At 38.6% G+C, this 21,074-nt stretch overlaps 2 protein-coding genes and 1 pseudogene across 6 annotated transcripts in view; all 3 read left to right on the top strand.

Moving 5' to 3' along the window:
* Positions 1 to 21,074, top strand: part of LOC117481873 — a 140,085-nt gene that overhangs the window by 100,084 nt on the left and 18,927 nt on the right. The gene's annotated exons all lie outside the window — the stretch shown is intronic.
* On the top strand, positions 1,296 to 7,011 carry LOC117481915 (annotated as a pseudogene).
* LOC117481865 (zinc-binding protein A33-like) lies at positions 10,910 to 14,149 on the top strand. The gene is made up of 6 exons (XM_034129779.1): positions 10,910 to 11,317; positions 11,457 to 11,552; positions 11,643 to 11,873; positions 11,978 to 12,000; positions 12,358 to 12,476; positions 12,680 to 14,149. The coding sequence occupies exons 1-6, from the start codon at positions 10,910 to 10,912 to the stop codon at positions 13,132 to 13,134; spliced, it is 1,332 nt and encodes a 443-aa protein (XP_033985670.1). The 3' UTR covers positions 13,135 to 14,149.

Raw genomic sequence — 21,074 nt, 5'->3', positions numbered from 1 at the left:
CAAATCTAGAAACTCAATACAAAACTAGGACGATATGAAGATCTGATGTCAAAAATAATTGTGATAAATGAGACAGAACTGGCCTGTCTGTGAGCTCATTTTATGTTGGTTTGGTTCTTCTGATAAAGGTGTGAATATCTAAATAATATACCACCATATGCTATTGTCATTAGTTTGTGTCCCTGTTCTTCAAGCTAAGGCATTGCTAAATTAACAACTCTTGGCTTACAGAGTGGTGACATGAGACCGATTTTTATATATAAAATATAAATATATTTTTATTTTATAATTTATTTTAAATATTAACAATATAATAAAATAAATGGAAATATATATACACCGGCAAATATTTAATATAAATACCTTGTGTGTGTGTATAGCTATTGCTTTATCTGCTTAATGTTATTTTCATATGAAAGTCCATGATTATAAGTATGCAGTATTATAACTACATCTTTGATGTTTATAAAAAACCAAACCGTTTGAAAATTGGTTGAAAATTGAGCAAGCTATGGTTATTTAAATAGTAAACCATAATGTTATGAATGAGAGCACTGCCAGTAGCAAGATGGCGGCAATGTGACAACGTCGGTCTCCATTGGCCAGCAGCGCGGGTGAGTCATCTAGTGTTTATATATATCTATGGGTCTCCATTGGCCAGCAGCGCGAGTGAGTCATCTAGTGTTTATATATATCTATGGGTCTCCATTGGCCAGCAGCGTCATCTAGTGTTTATATATATCTATGAGCTATGACGTCAGAAGGAGTTGCCGTAAATGAGAACTGTGTCGTAAAAGTGTTTATAGGATTTCTAAACTAACTATTACAGCTGTTATAAAGTATTTAAATAAAAAGTCATGAAAGAGATAAGGAGGATAAAAGGCTTAAGGAAGTAAGCAAGGAATAAAAAATGTCGAAATCCTCTGTTTCACATTAAAGAACGAGGAGGGCGGTCCCCCTATCTGCACAGCGGGAGAGAACGAGAAGAGTATAAAGGAGATCGGAAAGGACAACACGGTCTCTTGTCTTCGCTGCAGCCTCCCGAGGAACATCACCGGCTTTGTCTCTTCCTTACCTATGCTTGTTCTTTAACCACGTTACTTAATTAAAGTACCAATTTGAACCTTTTCAGAGACTCCATTAGTCTCATTATTTTAAGTTTCTTTCCTGGGAGCGAGAAGATCACAATTCATCAATAAGTCTCTGAAGGACAAGAGGGACAAATACAAAGGAGTGGAGGAAACATACAAGGAAGTGATTCAATTGTCCGAGAAGCAGCTGCTGTCTGGGAGAAGATGAAGGTCTACATCAGTCCTGTCATTCTGGACCCAAACACTGCAAACAGCTGGCTCTCTCTGTCTAATGGTCTGACCAGTGTGAGACATGGAGACAAAGATCAGCAGTTTCCTGATAATCCAGAGAGATGCACTAACTATGCTGTTGTTCTGGGCTCTGAGGGCTTCAGCTCAGGGAAACACAGCTGGGAGGTGGAGGTGGGAGATCATCCTGACTGGAATATAGGTTTGACTAAAGAGTCAGTTGACAGGAAGGGAAAGAGACGTGCCTCACCAAAAAATGGAATCTGGTGTTTAGCACATCGCAGTGGAAAATACACTAATGGTGCTGGTGAGACTGTCAGGGTGGAGAAGAATCTCCAGAGGATCAGAGTCCAGCTGGACTATGAGAGTGGGGAGGTGTCCTTCTACGACCCTGAAGACATGACTCCCATCTGCACTCACGGAGACACTTTCACTGAGAAACTCTTCCCATATTTCAAAATTGGAAAAGCTGGTGATGCTAAAACTGCTGATATCAAAATCTGTCAAAGTGAGATTTCTCTGTGATGTTCAGGAGTGTTGGTTCAGACTTTATTCTGACTTCGTCTGTCTAGATCCTTTTGAAATAATCAAGGTAAAAAACAACAGATGATAATCAGAATTTAATTTGAGTCTGTAAGATTTTAAATGTTAAGAAGATTTGATCAGGTTTTATTTGCAGAGTTTTACACGTTTTACTCAAAGTCTCAGTGCAACAAAACTAATGATTTGTTCATTTTTATAGTTTATCATTTTGTTATACTTTATTATCATGTTTTTATAGCTTTAATGTCATGAGATTGTTTGATTATGTTTTTTGTGAATTCTTGGCTTTTAAGAAATGTATTCATTTTGTATGTCGTGCTGAAACTGCATGAAATAAACCAAACTAACAAATGAAAGCTGTCAATTCTCCTTTTATCAACATAGTTAATAATGAGACACTATATAGCACTATAAGTCATGAGTTTAACTTTCTGATATTTGTAGGTCTTTTGATGAATTATGTTTAGATATGGATATATTGTTTTACTCTCCACAGGCAAGTCATTTAATACTTCTATTTCATTCTTTCATTGTTGCAATGTTTCTTTGGGACGTTTTCCGTACTGTATACATGGACGATAACATTTATTGTGATTGAAAATGTCATTTTTTTTATCAACCTGAAAGGAATCACAGCTGTAGAATGAAGTTTAGTATTTGTAATGCTGCTTCAGATATCTTATGATTCAATAACCAGCAGTTTGATGCAGAAATGTGTCTATGAACTTGATAGCTCCGTTGTAATCCCGTTTTTAGAGATTTGGGTACGGAGGAAAAGAGAGAGGGTTTTATTTTCTGACGCTGCGTGAGTTCCTCGACACACCGGGGACACATATTTATGTATAGAAGACATCGAAAAGTGCATTTTGCATGATAGGTCCCCTTTAAAGCTGTAATAAACCAGCCTCCTTGAAGAGGACATCACTGAGGGTTTATACACACAGACACATGACTGTCTGAATGGTTTGCTCTGGAGGAGAGTTTTCACTAAAGATGTACTACTTTCACTATCACATGTATTAGTTGTCTAACCTACTGAGTGCAGTTTTCAGGGAGAACATATACAAATGTGCAAAATGTGATCCACATCATAATATGTGATTGCATGGTCACGTTTCACTTCCCGTAAACACCACAAGATGAAGACAAAGTCAAGATGTGTTTAACTGCTGGATCATTTTGAACATTGAACATGTCATTTATTTCACTTATTCACATGGATATTATTGTTTCATGCACAGGTTGATCGATAGCAATTTGTATTTCAATACATATCCTTTACCCCATCCTGTTTGACAGACATACTGTATGTCCAGGGAACCTAAGAAATGAATCTCTGCTGTGGCTCTCGTTGTGGCTTCATCAGGCACAAAGAGTTCAAATCATCTCAAACACATTCTTCAGATTACATTATATCTTATAAAAGCAACACAAAAGCTACGTTTAATTGCTTTCTTCTGTTAATTAGGATGGTGGTGCATGAGTCAAATCCAATGTTCATGTGTCTGTCGGAAAGACAAAGATGCAAGTGCAAGGATTTTTTACTTTACTTATGACTAACTGCTGGAAGTATCAACCAATACATGTAATGACTGCATAAACATGAAGTCAAAGATAGAAAGGGAGGGATAATGAACTCATTGCAGGACGCTGCCTTCCCTAATTGCTGGAGCGAGCTGCCACAGGGAGGAACAAAGGAAACATTTAACACATCGTAAATTCCTGTAATGTCCTGCCGAGGAGCCACCGCTCTGGTTACACTTGTAATCTTTTTGCTGTCTGTCCGGTGATAGAAAGACAAACATAATACAATAAAAGTTCATTAAATATCGATATGGCTGTTTTTGCATGTTTTAAGATTCTTTGTTTGTGGCCTTCTGTAATCACTAAACATTTGTTCTGGATTTAGTCTCAAGTGCTTCAGGCCAACAAAATTAGTTTACCATCAGCTGTGCTCTGGCTCTCGTTCGGTCCCAGCCTCCGTCCAGTATTTCTTCCAGCTCGCTCCACCTAATGGCGGCTCAGGGCTGTTTTACTGCACCACCCTGGGGAGGCTACTGTGGCCAGATCCAGAACACTTGGCTTTATGTGGATTGCATGTTTTATGGTTATGGACATAATATTTAAGTATAGGAACAGTCTCACATGAATCCACCCCCGCACCACTATCTCAAATAAATAGACCAGTGAAGGAAAAGTTAGTGGACACAATTTTGTATACTGTAGAAAAGACATTAGCAAAAAGTTAGGCAGTTAACTGTAGCTTATACTGTTAAGTAGTGACATATTAGTATATTTACCCAAGGAATAAACTTACATTTTAAGTATTTTATTGTGCATTTCTAGCTTTTTATTTATACTTCTAGTCCACACTTCAGTTGGGGAATATTGTATTGTAGTTTTTTTTGTAGTCATATTTTTGAAGGAATTTCTCACTATTTTCTATTTATTATTTAATCTTTACGAAACCAAACAGTGAATTGATTCATTGTGGGGAAAAGTCCTGGATGCATGACATTATAACAAATTATTTGTGTTCGGTATGATTCATTTACTTATTTAGTATGCTGGTACTAAATGATTACCTTTCTAAATGTATATTTAGAACATAACACTGAGTATTTAACATCATCTTAATATTGATTTTGTCACAAACGAGCTGAGGACCAAAATGCAGAACACGGGCAAACCAGGGATAGTCAGTAACCAGCTTTATTGAAGGCAATAACTGGTAGGAGACGAAAAGGCAGGTAGTAGGCAAAGGGCTGGTCGGGGACAGGCGAGGGTTCCAGGAGAAGGCAAGACGGGAGTCGCAGGTACAGACCGGGTCAGGGAGCAGGCGTGGCAGAATAGTCCGGGTACAGGCAGGGTCAGGAATCAGGCGAGGCAGGCAGGTCTGGGACAGGCAGGGTCGGAACCGGGAGAGCAATCTGGGAAGTAATACTGGAAAGACTGGCATGCTGCAAAGTACGATCTGGCACTGAGGTGAGAGTGAAGTGGGCCTATATACTACTGGAGCTGATGGGTGTAACAGAGTGAGAGAGAGAGACAGGGTGTGGCTACCAGGTGACTAAGGAATGTTAATGCAGAAAATAGGTGAGTGAGAAAGCAGACTGTGACAGATTTGTTTGCCTATTTTTTCTCTTTATTTAACAGAATGTCAAATCCACTCTGCAGCAGTAATTTGTTTCGTGTCAAATATGTATATAACATTTAAGAGTGTCCACTTCAGCAGCATAGCTTATGGTAGTTTGGGACTGATCTCGTCCACTGTGTGGGGAAAAGTCCTGGATGCATGACTTTCAAAAGTTTAGGGTGTTTGAAGCTTGTTTTGAGGTTAACTTGAAACAATTTCTTAAACATACTGCTTGAATGTCTGGCCAGTCATAAACAAAACCCAACAATATAATGAAACTTTTGCAAGTTAAAGATATGTAACAATAAATGTATTTGTTTCTATGCACCAGATAGAAATGGTACCAATATTTATTATTGTTATTTAAAATATTTCGACTGATAATCTTTGGCTTCTTATATTTCTTTAGATCCATCTTCAACCTACCAGACCCTGAGACTCCATTAGGAGCCCTTCTTGACGAGTCCAAACACACTGGGAACCTGTTATTCACAGTCTGGAAGAAGATGAAGGACATCATCCAATACAGTAAGCAGAGTTTTTTAACCTACAGATACACGTTTAGGTAACTTCCTTTTATCAGGAAAGCAACTTCCAGGTTTTCTATGAATACACTGTAATGCCTTAAGTAGAACATTTACCTTTACTATAATGAACATCACAATAAATATTTTATTTCCCCTTCAAGCTCCGATTACTCTGGACCCCAACACTGGCTCCAGCATACTTATTATATCCGATCACATGACTCGTTCAACAACAATGGACAAGTGTCAGACCCTTCCTGAAAACCCAGAAAGGCTGAGCGCCTCAGACATCCTTGGCTCTGATGGGTTTAGCTGTGGAAAACACAGCTGGGATGTGGAGGTAGAAGGTTATTGGGTTATTGCTGTGACTTGTAAGGATAACACCTGTGGAAAGAAATGGGGCATTTACATGTGCAGTTGCACTGACAAGGTGTGGGAACTTACTCCAGAGGATTTTATGAAAATTGTATCTGAAGATTCATTTCCCAAAAGAGTCAGAGTGCAGCTTGATTATGACCATGGAATATTAGCATTTCTTGACCTTGACAGGAAAAAACCTTTAAACACAATTAAATACACTTTCACGGAAACGGTCTTTCCGTATTTTCAGTGAAACGTAAAAATGCTTCCTGCTGAATGGTCAGTTGTGCAAAGACAAACCACTTAAACATTCTACATTATTGCAGAGGTCAAACAACAGAAAGAGACCTTATTTTGGGGCCAGTTTGCGAAATGAACTAACTTACCGAACTGTTATGGCCAAATTAGGAATATGAGTTTTATTAGTGTCTACTTTTTATTCTTTTCTTTTTAAATATACGTTTTAAGTTTGAATTTGTCAGTTTTCAGTATATTTGTGTAAATCTTTGCTATCCCTGTTTGCTCTTAGTTTATTCAGCTTTAAAAGGGCCCTCTATTGACTTTACACTTGAAGTTTGGTTTACTCCTCCTGAGAAGTACTAAACAGCTTGTAAAAAAACAGAGTGTATACGGTATTTCATGGCTCTGAAAGATCTTTGAAAGTGGCGTTTAAAAAATATGAGCATTTAGGAGGAAGGGAGGCTCAAATGAAAGATGCTAATGAGTTGCATTATGGGAAATGTAGGAACCAGGATCACCCATACCAGGGTCTAAAAGTTATTTTGTATTAAACTAGATCCAAACTAAATCACTGGAAAATCTGTTTAATATCATCCATTGTTTTCTTTAAGAATATACAGGTTGATAGAGGTTAGGTTGAGTATGAATCTGTTGAAAGGTTTTGAAATAATCTTTAAAATATCTTTTGTTTCATTTCAGGATAAATCCACTGTTAAGATTGTATCAGCTTCTAGATGATATAATTCCCATTATAATACCCGGTTACAGACCCTGCTCTTTAGCATAGTTTTAATCTGGTCTATGTTCCCTTTTCCAGGATTTTCAATTTTGTTAAGTTTTGTTTTCAAATCTGAATAAATGAACACTCTTAAAAAGTAAAGGAACTGGGGGGTGGGTGTATGGTAGAGGGATGGGATGTAATTAATCCAAAATGTTGTGCAACCTGAATTGTCTTCTGTACTGTGGTGTAAATTGAAGATGTTGCAATAAAAAAAAGATGTATTATAAAAAAAATACTATACTGAGCACTCAATTTAAAAATAAATAAAAGTAAAGGAACTGAAATTCTCAGTTAATTGTTGGTTCTGTGATTCTTGCATTGCATGTTTCAGTGGTGAGAGTCTCTCTCACATACCAGGAAGTGATGTCTGACTTTTTCCTACCACTTACATACTGTCATTGTTTGCTGCAGTCACAGTTTGATGCTCACTGTTTTGAGACATTATGGTTGCGTTCACTTTCTGTTTTACCTATTATTTAAGTGCCAGCTAACTTTTGACCTGTTTACAATGTGTCTAATAGACAGCTCAGGTTTATTGCCACAAAGCACTTTTGTGAAGAAAAAAATGCTCAGCTCATAAAAGTAAAAGCCAGAGATTAATGCCCACATTAAACTTTAAAAAAAGGTTTTGCTTTAAGACTTGGTTACATTTTAAAGGTCTTTTTTAAAGCTTAATGTCAATACTCCTTTGCACTGGTGATGTGCATGAAGGTTGATTATGGTCTACTACATTAATTTAGCAATTTGTTAAAGACTCATCAGATCATATTAATAATCAGATAACCAGGATATATTCTTTCCGCATTGTTTTTGCCATGAATGTTTCTATTTATTGCACTGCAACATTTTTAAAAAGTGATCTGTGGTGCAGTTGGTTTTATGTTTGGTATCCAGTGGCGGCCGGTCCATAGGGGCGCTAGGGGCGCCGCCCCACCTCTTCCCATATTAAAAAATAAAAATAAAAATAAAAATAAAAAATATATTTTAAAAAATATATATATTTTTATTTTTATTTTTAATGAACAAGGTAAATATTATATAATTGGTATCAGTAAAATGTATAATCTACAATAAAATCTCGTTTAAAATTGTGTTACGATGTCTAAAGTTACTGATAAGTCACATGTTTCCTGCCTGGCCTTGCCCGTGTATCATTACTCCCTCTCGTCTGGGCGCTATGCACAGCGCCCAGACGAGAGTGCAGCAAGTGCAGCAGAAGCCAACTGTTGCTATCTTTAAACTATGCCGCTGAAACATAATTTCAGCCAATCAGCGTCGTCAAATCTGATGGTCACAGGCAGCCGCGGCGTTATGGGTGGGCCTACTGGGCCTAGGCCCACCCACTCTGTCACTGGGCCCACCCATTCATTGATCAAAAATGACTGGGCGAAAATATAGTTTCCAACATTTTTATTTTTGATTATCAAAACTAACGATTACATAATAAAATAAGAGCAAACATGTGTTTCCCTTTAAAAAAACTTAGAAAATTAAAAGCAACATGAATTAATGTAATCGGGCAACGTAAAATGTGAATTTGGACCGAACTCATAGTGGAAGCACGGGAGCAAACGCATCGTAGAACGTCTCGCGGGCGCGCGCAGATGGAGGACAGTGGACTGGACAGGCACAAAAAAATATACCGCACTCACTCACGATGTCACAACAATCGATGTTCAGGTTTCCTGCCTGGCCTTGCCCGTGTACCTTCTCTCGTCTGGGCGCTAAGAGAGGAGCCCTCAACCAGTGCAGCAGCAGCCACTAGCAGCTGACTGTTGCTATCTGTAATGTGTAAACTATGCCGCGAAAACATAATTTCAGCCAATCAGCGTCATCAAATATGATGGTCACAGGGCTCCTACGTGAGCGCCCGGTGCAGTCTGTGAGTTGTTTGGACTCGTATCCAAGGAGACAAAACAGGAAGCTGTCATACACTCTGGAAGCTACCACATTAGCAGCTAATGAAAACTCAGTTTTTGACATAAAAATGGAATTATGGATCATCAATCATTTTTCAAAGTGACAGACACATTGGATTAATTTATGGATTAACCTTCAGCTGCGTTTTTCTCGTTTTTGATCAGAATTGTTATTCTGCAAAAGGTGAGCATATCTCCATGTTTTGCTACCTAAAGCTACATCGTGTGATGTCTGTATTTGCTTCCCCTCGCGAGTTCTGATCGCTCAGTGATGATACTTATATTTATAAAATATGTGGAATCTCAGCTTGTAAGCTTGTTTGTGCATATCCGATAAGTATATCGATTGATTTATACCTAGAGCGCGTTAGCATTTTTCGCTCAGGGCTCATTTAGACGATTCTTGTGAGACTTGTGTTTTGTTTTGGTAAACATGGTTCATATCATCAGTTAGATGCGTTTCCTCTGAGTAGGACACATGAATAGTTTATTACATTTTAAGAAGCCCTGAGACACAGTTTCGTGAGAGAAAAAAACGGGGAAAAAAAGCCCCATAACAGGTTAAATGGGAATTAAATCAGTGTTCCAAAAGCCCCGGTGTTCTGCAGTTTGTGTGGGCCTACTGTACTGTTGCACAGTTTATGCTGTAGAAACTATGTCCAGGACAAGGTGTTTGGAAGTTTTGGAAGATTCATAGCTAACCACACTGAAGTTATGGAGGTATTGATCAGTCTTCTCATATTTTTAAGCCTCAAATTGTCCTTCTCCCCCCCTCTAACATCACCAGAAGTCATGATTTAAGGGGTCTTTTCTCAAAAAAAATTACCGGGGGAGCATCCCCCCGGACCCCTCTAGTATTGTTTGATCACCATTTCCACAGCCCCACCTAAAATATTTTCCACCAGCCGCCACTGTTGGTATCAAACCCAATGTTCTTTTCAAAACCTCCATGCTAACTTCTTCATATAAGCTTAATAAAAATGATGCAAAGCACATCTTTTGTGATTACTCATGTTTCATTAATGTATTTTACAAAAGCAGTTAATAGATGATTCTTATTTATTTTTATATAGCTTCCATGTTATTATCAGGGTTTGGGGTGAGGCAGGACCCAAATGCAGATTGAGGAGAAGCGGGTTCCAAAGTGTAACAAAAAGCGAGCTTTAATTAAAAAAAAAAGAAAAGCTGTTGACAATGAAAAAACAAGACAAAACCATAAATCCATAAACAGGTAGCACGAGGTAGCATCCAGACAAAAACCTGCAGATGCCACGAAATGAGCCAGGCCCTACTGCAAACATGGAGGGTGACAACAAAGACAACGATCAGACATGGAGCACAGGGGGAAGACAAGACTAAATACACAGCAGGGTAATCACAGGACAAGACACAGCTGGGCAGTGAGGCAGAAACACAAGGGCAACAGGTGAACACAATCAGACAATCAGACACAGGGAGAACAGAATTTCAAAATAAAACCATGACTAGACAGACAAAACTAAAATCGTAAATCCAATAAAAAGATGTGTCTTATTTTTCCAGTATAGTGAAATATCTGGTATGCATTGGGAATCAATAGGTCACATGACATGAAAGCTTTGAAAGTAAATGACACTTTTCATTAAACGTTTTTCAACTATTTCTCCTAATCATTATTTTCAGTAGTATGGGCAAGTTAGCATGGAGATTTTTAAAATAACAAAGGCTTTGTGCCATTGAAACAGTCATTTATTAGTAAATACCCTTTGGTTAAGAGCTATGAATCGGATAGGAGCTAACTGCCCTTTAACTGCATAACAAATGAGGAAGAAGAGCCTCTAGATCTGACTGAATGTCTGTTGAACATCCAACATAAAACCAACTTCACTGTGGTAAAAACCCCTCTCTTTTTACTCAGAAGACAGGAAGAAGGAAATAAGTGACATGAGTCAGCACATGAAACTGCTCATGGTAATGTGTTTGTAAAAACATCTAGTTAAACAAATGTTTAATGATTTAACACTTGGAGCTAAAGATTTGAAATACTACTCAAACTCTGAAAGTGAAAGTAAGTGAACAGTCTGAAAGCCTCAGGAGAAGTCAGAATGGCTGCTAATGTTTCACCGGATGAGGTGGACTTTACCTGCCCTGTTTGCTGTGATATCTTCAGGGATCCTGTTGTGTTGTTGTGCGGTCACAGCTTCTGTAAGCACTGTCTTCAGCAGTGGTGGAGACAGAGTGCTCTCCAGAGTTGCCCGACATGTAAGGGACTTTTTCCATCGGAACAGCCTCCATATAATCTAGCACTGAGAAACCTGTGTGACAATTTGAGACGAGAGAAGAGTCAGGGATCTAAGTCAGGATCCAAGGATCTGATCTGCAGCCTGCACAGTGAGAAACTGAAGCTCTTCTGTCAAGATGACCGACAGCTCATCTGTGTCGTATGTAGGGATTCACAAAAACACAAGAAGCACAACTGCATCCCCATCAACGAGGCAGCTGAATTCTTCAGGGTAAGAATAAAAGCAGTGTAGAAATGTTTTGTAGTTTTCATCACTTTATTTAGAATGATTCATATTTCACATACCAGGCAAATGTGTTGTGTAACTCACCCACTGAATAGTCAGGTAACGTATGTACCTTTTTTTGTAGGCTCAACTCAGTCCTAAGGTGATGAGTTTCAAAATGAAACAAGGGTCATTAATAAAGGAAAAGCTCAAGTGTGATAAAATGCCAAACCACATCAAGGTGAGTCACAGACATGCTGGAATGAATTTACAAGCGGAAAACAGCATGTGTTGACTTTTTAATTTAAAAAAAAAAATTGTTTCTCCTCAGCTCCAAGCTCAGCAGACGGAGAAGACGATCAAAGAGGAGTTTCAGAAGCTTTACCAGTTCCTGCAATCAGAGGAGAGTGCTAGGATTGATGCAGTGAGGATGGAGGCAATGCTCAAAAGTGATTCAATGGACATCAGGATTATACATTTGACAGCAGAGATCTCCTCGTTAACAGACAAACTCAAAACCCTACAGAAGGACATCAAGGCTGACAACATGACATTTATGCTGGTACTAAATGATTACCTTTCTTAATGTAAATTCAGAACATAATATTGAGTATTTAACAGAATTTAAATATTGATTTGCTATCCTGTTTTCTCTTTATTTAACAGAATGTCAAATCCACTCTGGAGCGGTAAGTGGTTTCCTGTCAAACATTTAAAAGTGTCCACCTTAGCAGCAGAGCTTATGATTGTTTGGGAGGATCAAATCCAAGGTGGGGGGAAAGTCATGGACATGACATTCAAAAGTTTAAGGGTGGTTCAAAAGAGGGGAAGTTAACTGAAAATATTTTCAAAAGTGAATCATACTGTTTAAATGTTTTGTGTGATAATGGCGGATTTTGACAATGCAAACTCCTATATAAAGAAGTTACCATGAAAGCTAGTGAAGAATAGATACCAGTCATGAACAATTCCAAAACATGGGTTTCCTATGATGAAAATGATGACTGTTATAACTTAAACATGCAACAATAACTTAATTCCTTCAGATCCCAGTTCAACCTACCAGACCCTGAGACTCCATTAGGAGCCCTTCTTGACGAGGCCAAACACACTGGGAACCTGTTATTCACAGTCTGGATGAAGATGAAGGACATAATCGAACACAGTAAGCAAAGTGTTTTTGCTTTGTTATATTTTACATTTTAAACTGCAAAGGCATGTCAAGATACTGTTAATTTTTATCAGGAAAGCAACACCTGGCTTTTCCATGAATAGACTGAAATGCCTTTAAGAGAACATTTACCTTTTTAATTTAATAAACGTCACAATTAATATCCCCCTTTTGTTTATATTTGCTTTTCCCTGAAGCTCCAGTTACTCTGGACCCCAACACTGGCGGCAGCTTCCTTAGTATATCCGAACACATGACTCGTTCAACAACAATGAACACGAGTCAGACCCTTCCTGAAAACCCAGAAAGGCTGCGCGCCAATGACGTTCTTGGCTCTGAAGGCTTTAGCCGTGGAAAACACAGCTGGGATGTGGAGGTAGAAGAGTATTGGGCTCTTGGTGTGGCAAGTAAAGAAAACCTCCATACAAAGATCTGGGCCATTTACAGGGGCCCTTGCACTGACACCCTGCGTGAACTTACTCCAGAGGATGATGTGGAACTTGTATCTGAAGATTCATTTCCCAAAAGAGTCAGAGTGCAGCTTGATTATGACCATGGAATATTAGCCTTTTCTGACCTTGACAGGAAAAAAACCTGTCCACACTATCAAATACACTTTCACAGAAACGGTCTTTCCGTATTTTCAGCATAACGTAAAAATGCTTCCTGCTGAATGGTCAGTTACGCAAAGACAACCCACTTAAACATTCTGCATCATTGCAGAGGTCAAACAACAGGATGAGGCCTTATTTTGGGGCCTTAAGTATTTGCGAAATGAACTACCTTAGCGAACTGTTATGGCCAAATTAGGAACATGAGTTTTTATCAGTGTCTATTTTTTATTATTTTCTTTTTTCTTAAGGTTTTCATTTGTCAGTTTTCAGTATATTTGGGTAAATCTTTGGCTATCCCTGTAACGTTTTTGACAGCTGTAGATGTTAGTAACCAAAAACATGTCAACCTCACCATTGTAAGTCATCATGCATGCTATCCCTGTTTGCTCTTAGTTTATTCAGCTTTAAAGGGGCACCCGACTGACTTTACACTTGAAGTTTGGTTTACTCATCCTGAGAAGTACTAAACAGCTTGTAACAAAAACGGAGTCTATACGGTATTTGGTGGCTCTGAAAGATCTTTGAAAGTGGCGTTTAAAAGATATGAGCATTTAGGAGGAAGCAAGGCTCAAATGAAAGATTATAATGAGTTGCATTATGGGAAATGTAGGATCCAGGATGACACACACCAGGGTCTAAAAGTTGTTTTGTATTAAACTAGATATAAACTAAATCACTGGAAGTTTAATATAATGCTTTGTTTTTTTCAAGAATATACGGTTGATGGAGGTTAGGTTTTTTTTTTTTCCTTTTTTATTTCAGGATAAATCCACTGTAGAGATTATATATATCAGCTTCTTTTAAAACAGACTTTCAGAGTTAAATCATGTAAATATGTGATCAGACTAAGATTAATAAAATGTTACCGTTTTAATAAAGTTCTATTGTTTTTGGGTAATGCTGTTATTTGAACATGTTTGAGGCAGAATTGTGATTAGGGCTTAATAAAGGAAATAGACTTACAGTAACGTGCTTCAATATCAATACATATTTGACTTGTCCCTGCAGTAACATGGCTTGCTTGGCTTGAAATAAAGAATCCAAAAAAACAAATGCCTCGAGTGTCTTCATTCAAAATCTCTAATATTCGCTTAATGCCCCTCTGTGGCTGGTACGTTTGCCTACATGCACACGTAGCACAGGGATGAATCATAATGAGGCAATACCTACAATCTCTAGTGTAATACCATCTCTCTCTCGGTTTGTCGCTGACACACTCACACACACGTCTGAGTCCCTGCACTGATACTGAATCTCAGTGGTATTACAGCTGGAATGCCTGCAATGTTTTGGAAGAAAGCTGTGTACGAGTGTCTCTCATTCAATGTGTATTCCTCTGCATAGTTTTCTCAGTCCATTGTGTTATTGGCTAATGAAGGTTGGGGTTAAGGGACTGTCTGACAAAACATTTTCACTCATTTAGATATTTTTTCCCCAGATTAAGATAACTTTGAAAAGTCTGTCATTAAAGAATGAAGACATAAGTGTCAGCTTGAATGACAACTCGTCCATTAATTGAATTATTGAAAGTGTACTATTCATTTTAAAGTTCAAAACTGGACATTTGAATGTATTGCACAAATGTAATGGAATGTGGCCGCTTGGCATGAATGTGAATAAAATGTATCCCTAAGTGCTAACTTCAATGCAGCTGAGCAATAATATTGCAGATTTCTCATTTTTGAATTTGCAGTTTTTATTTATTTTAGTTTTCTCTCTACAAATCATCTTTCTTCCTGAACAAACCATTACTTTAACTCAAAGGAATGACGGCGCACCAGAGTATCCAACTTTTTCTTTCTTTCCCGAAAATCCCCTTTTGAACGATCAATCATTCAGTGTTGACCAGAGAGCACCAAGGAGCCACTGAGTGTACGTCAGATGTTGTTTTTTTACTGAAAGTACCGTTTTTCTACTAATCATATGAAATAAACACATTAATCTGAGGAGTTTCAAAGCGCCCAACATTGTTTTTGTAACCTTATGGAAATTACTTTTGTCCCAAAGCATTAAAAAGAGAATCAATCACAGTTAACATCAGTGCTTAAATGAAGCTAAACGGCAAAGCAAAGCCTTTTGTTTGTTCGCACTGTACATGGGTGCATATTCATTTGTGTGTATAGGTACTTTATGAGAGTGTGCTGCTCATCATCATGTTAGAGACTGGAAATGAATGAAACAGAATGGAGAGTTCAAAGCTGAATCATCTCCCGAGGATCTGAGATACTTTATGACTCTGAAGCGGAGCCAAAACAGCAACGGATTTTAAAAAAGAGACACATTTTTACTAGAGAGACAAACAGAGAGATGTGCCAATGGCCCGAGGGTTTGACACAAAAGGCATACAGTGACTGTCTGTCTGGACGAGCAGCTATAGTTTGACTTGGCTTGGCTTCTGAGGAGAAGACAGAGTGTCAGGAATGAGGAAAAACTTTGAAACATAGATAGAAAGCTGAGGAGAGGATACCTGTGTGAAAAGGATCATAAAACGTAATGAAAAATGAGACACAATCATAGCCTTAATGAGTGCAGTGTATAATGTAATGTTTAAATACAAGAACACACGCATGAAAGCACACTTGCACTTTTATGTGGTTGTTTTTCCATCTGCTCCTTGTTTTCAGGTCCCTTTTGGTCACTTTTTGCTCATGTTATTGTGGTCTGGATATCTTCAAGAAACAGACTCCAAGTATATGATGTTGTCATTTCTCTCTCTCTCTCTCTCTCTCTCTCTCTCTCTCTCTCTCTCTCTCTCTCTCTCTCTGTCTCTGTCTCTGTCTCTGTCTCTCTCTCTCTCTCTGTCTCTGTCTCTGTCTCTGTCTCTCTCTCTCTCTCTCTCTCTCTCTCTCTCTCTCTCTCTCTCTCTCTCTCTGTCTCTGTCTTGTTGGAGCAGAACACCTCTGCTACGCGCCGTTCGTTGGATGAGGCTGGATCTCTATTAAATTAAGAAAGGAATTGAAAACACCGGAATCAAAGTTATAACAAATTATCTGAGTTTACTTCTGGTAGGAAACCAAACACATATACAAGTTATACAGAGTACTCGAGTACTCCGGACTTTCAGGTTTGTGATGCGATGCAGATAAATGCGTCGGGATCAAACCAACTCATCAAACGAGATGAAAGTGACTTCAGGTTTGTGATGCGATGCGGACACAGATATCAGGACCAACCAACTCACCAAACCAAAAAGCATTTTTACACTCAAAAACATCAGTATTCATATCTATTTTTGGGGCGGAGATGTCTCGACTCTTCCTTCCCATTTTCCTCCCAAGCGAATCAGAGTTCCGTGAGGAGGAGCTGTGTAAGCTGATCACCTTCCCCAAGTGTCCTAATTGGCTGGATTCGCTTCTGGTCGAGGTCAATAGTTCTCACCAGGACTTGAAATTCCAAAGTCCCCTAAGGTCAAAAGTCAACCTCTATCTTCGATTCGAATCTTAACTATATTCCTTTCCCATGAGTTCTTCACATAAACTATCCCTTTTCAGACATTTAAACTTTTCTTCACCTATTTAACGATGTCTTTAACGACTTAAAACCAACATCTGGCTTTTAGGGGTGATACAGGCAAGGTTGGTGTGTGAAACACAGAATCTCTGGGTCAATGAGTTTAAAAGTGAGAATAACATTCTTATTCTAAGTGATTATCAAAACCCGTTTGTGATGACCTAAAACAGTTCAAACAATACATGTTCACTAAAATACAATTCAAAATAATACATGTTTACTTCAATACAGTGTAGAATCATATCTTTTGACTTCAGTCTCTGTCTCTGTCTCTCTCTGTCTCTGTCTCTGTCTCTCTCTCTCGAAGGGTTTATTGTTTTGTTTGGCATTTATGTTTCGTTTAGAGGCAATCATTGAAGAATTTGAGCAGCACGTGTCCTCAGCAATCATAATTATGAGATCCCTACTGGTCTCACACACACACAGATACGCATGCATGCACGCACACACAGACACACACACACACACACGCAGGCATGCACGCACGCACACACAGACACACACACACACACACACACACACACACACACACACACACACACACACACACACACACACACACACACACTCACACTCACAGGCCTGATTACTACTCAGTCTGGTCTGTATAACGTTATAGATACAGATTGAATGTGTCAGTCAGGACCTCACAAGAGGATATTGGAATAGTTGGTGAATGAGGAAAAAAAGGAAGTTCTCTTTTTAGCAATGAATTAGGTACAATTTTAGATTTTGTATGACTAAAATGAGACTGGATTTCGAAGATCAGTTTAACAGTTTATGTCTTTGTCACTAGCATGAGCATTGGCTATTCTTCCTGGGGTCCTCACACATACAAAACATACATAAACATACATACAACAAAATTAAAACAAAACAAAACAGCTCATCATTTCATGCAATTTACAGTGCTGTATGAAGTGAAAACTAAAATGGTCATCCAATTATCGCCATCCTAAGGCCAAACAAAAGTAAATACAAATAAGTGTACATAATAATATATGCATACATAGCCACAGACACAGTTCAAATTTACTTTATAATACTTAAATAATTTTTTAGCAACCTTTTGAAATGTACTTGAGAATTTTCCTGAATGATGTGGACCGGTAAAGAGTTCCAGCTGACCATGGCTCTGTACATTACTGTTTTCTGTCCCATATTTGATTTAAAATGTGTGTATGAGTCACATTCATGTGCTGACTTAAACAATCCGTCTATTACAACCTGGCTCTTTTTGTCTTCGTTTTTTACCATTATTTCTATCCGTTATGACAATATTGTGTTGTAATTGCAGGATGCTTGGTCCTCGACAATGAAGTTTGAGTTTGCAGAGAGAAAGAAGTGGTCCGTTAATCAGCCAGGTTTTAAACAAACCAATGAGTTTGAAAGCTCAGAAAAAAGCACTTTCTTTGGGGGTAAGTTTTACCCTCTGCTATAGTCAAGTCAATAAAAACATGATATCACTACGGGTTTGTGCAGGATGTCCCGTGTCGCATTAGTGACGATTCTGTCTGACCAATCAGTGGTCTGCAGTGGTTCAACTTCACCTTCTACCATTGGCTCAGCTTGATGGGAACCTTGACCCAGGTGGAATTTAAAAAAATGACCAGGTACCAGGGACTAACAAAAAGCCTAAACGTTCTTTATTAATTCTTCATTGCTTTGGAAAGACTCAGTACTCCAATACAATAAGCCAGCGTTGAATTACAAAACCACCCTGTCTTGTAAATTTTACATTTGGGAGCTAATGGGATTGCTGCCTGGATTACATTTGTCTAGTACATGAAGTGTTACAGTCTTGAGTGGATGGTGGTCTTACAAAGTGAATAACTTTGTCACTAGGGATTGGGGTTGAAGAGTTTGGGCCTGAAGACGAGGGACCCAGCTGGCAAGCATGAAAACTCACAGGTACATTTTTCACTTTTTTCGATGACACATTTTTCACCAGGCGTAGCATTATCACCTTTTACTGTAGTGTAGTTCAGACCATTTTAGCCACAAAGTTACCCAAAGACAAACACTAAAATACAAATAAAATAAACATTACAGTTATTCCGTCTGAATAAATATGTTCCAATTAACAAAAACAAAAGCACCAACAAACTAATATACTCTCAAGAAATGAACACAATGTCAAGACTATGCATCTCAATCACCCCTATGATGAGGAGAAGGGTCCAGCTGCGGCCGCGGCCAGTGGAGGTTGAACATGTAGGAAGTTGTAGGAAGTTGTACTTCCAAATATGGTCAGAGAGCGCGCCCAACACGTGAGACGCTGACGCAAGGATATTTAATGAGACGGGAGGTTTACAGAGAACAGACAACAGACAATATGGCGCACCGAGTACAGGTAATTAACGTCTTGTGGTTTTAGATATAATTACATACTATTTAGGTTCTCGGTTGTTTGTCGATTTGGCTGTTTAGTATGGGGGTTATTCCCTATCTTTATTCAAGAGCGTGGTATTTAAATTTGAGAGCATACTTTATTGATTTCACGTTCAGATTATGTATTTCTTTCCCTCAAACCCTGTCCTCACACTCAAATAGTGCCTGCTTGCACTTAGATTTGCTCTGCTTCTGCTCAAACTGTACGCTTGCACTTAGATATATTGCTGCTTACAGATTTCCTGTGTTCCAGCTTAAAACCTTCTCCTCGCACTCAGGCTGTTTCTGTGCGCTCGTGAAATGTCTGCTCTCAGATTTCTTCTGTGCCCGCTCGGATCTTTTGTGCAACAATCCTGTCAAAATCCCTCAACCAATAGGAGGCCAGGTGTCCTTGCGGGTGCGTTCGCTTTACTTATGGTTTATAAACTACCGCCCTCCACGGCTTTATCACTTTTGGGGGGGGGGGGGGGTAACCACAGTTAGTATATATTTATAAAACGGACAAGTCAAATCAAGCAATCTGATGTTTCTTAGCCGTGATATAATGACCGTATATCCCGGGTATAATTGTAGTTACTTTTCACAAGTCAGTATCCCTCCGCGTCTGAGAAAAGCTACAACCAACAGCTACAACTGTTACATTACGTCCGTTACGAAACTAACTAACAAAGCTTAAGATGGAAACATTTAAGGTTAACTTCGACCTCCGGGGTGGCCTTACTATGGAGGAGTGGATTGAGAAGTGCCTATCTCCAGAAAAAAAAAAGCACCTAAACGACGACAATGCTGTCTGTCTAATATGTTCGCTAGCTGTTATTTTTGTTGCATAGCAACCACCTCGCACTATGTTTTGTGCAGAAGGCAACGGAGGGACTATTTTATTTTGAACATCATTATTTAATAATAAAAACTATTTAAATTGGAGTGTGTATTTTTCTATCATATTGCCAGCCACACGTGGTAACCGTTTTATAAATGCAATAGCTCACTTCAGGCCGTGATATATGAATATCTATCCGGTCGGAAAATTCACTAGCAATCGCTTTTAGTCCCAGTCCGCCACAGAACGTAGCTATTATGTAAGGTGCTGGTATATATATACTAACTGTGCTTCCCCCCCCTAAAAGTTGTAAATTAAACAAGTGAAGTACATGTTATGTTATAAAGCCGTGGAGGGCGGTAGTTTATAAACCAAAGAGTAACCGAACTTACGGGACGCTCTAATAAGTAAAGCGAACGCACCCGCAAGGACAACTGGCCTCCTATTGGTTGAGGGATTTTGACAGGGTTGTTGCACAAAAGATCCGAGCGGGCACAGAAGAAATCTGAAAGCAGACATTTCACGAGCGCACAGAAACAGCCTGAGTGCGAGGAGAAGGTTTTAAGCTGGAACACAGGAAATCTGTAAGCAGCAATATATCTGAGTGCAAGCGTACAGTTTGAGCAGAAGCAGAGCAAATCTAAGTGCAAGCAGGCACTATTTGAGTGTGAGGACAGGGTTTGAGGGAAAGAAATACATAATCTGAACGTGAAATCAATAAAGTATGCTCTCAAATTTAAATACCACGCTCTTGAATAAAGATAGGGAATAACCCCCATAGTTTAGCGCAGTGTAATTGTCTTTAGTTAGCTAATTTGTATTTTAAATATTCAATTTAAAGGAATGGAATACATAAATAATATATATATATATATATATATATATATATATATATATATATATATATGTGTATGCTAACTGAGCGAGCATGTCCAGTTAGCATACATGCTACACTGCCCAGCACACTGCAGATCACTGGCGACCGTCGGGGGTCGCCCAGTCTCTGGCACTGTTATTTTGGGGGTCACGGGCTGAAAAATCTCATCATACTTAATCCTAGACAGTAGCACATGGTATATATTGTATGACTTTGTCATTTTTTTAATGTTGATATGTATTCGCTCATAGCCTACTGTGCCTTTCACGCAGACAATACAAGTGAATTTTGAAATGACAAATAGGTTTATGTTTCAAGTTTATTTGCATTAAAACCGTGTTTTTAAACCCTTCTGTTCAAAGTTGATATTTTGTTTCTTA

This window comes from Trematomus bernacchii, unplaced genomic scaffold (genome assembly GCF_902827165.1).
Source record: "Trematomus bernacchii unplaced genomic scaffold, fTreBer1.1, whole genome shotgun sequence".
Classification (NCBI taxonomy): domain Eukaryota; kingdom Metazoa; phylum Chordata; class Actinopteri; order Perciformes; family Nototheniidae; genus Trematomus; species Trematomus bernacchii.
The sequence above is the reverse complement of the archived record's forward strand: the minus strand, read 5'-3'. Positions and strand labels throughout refer to the sequence as shown.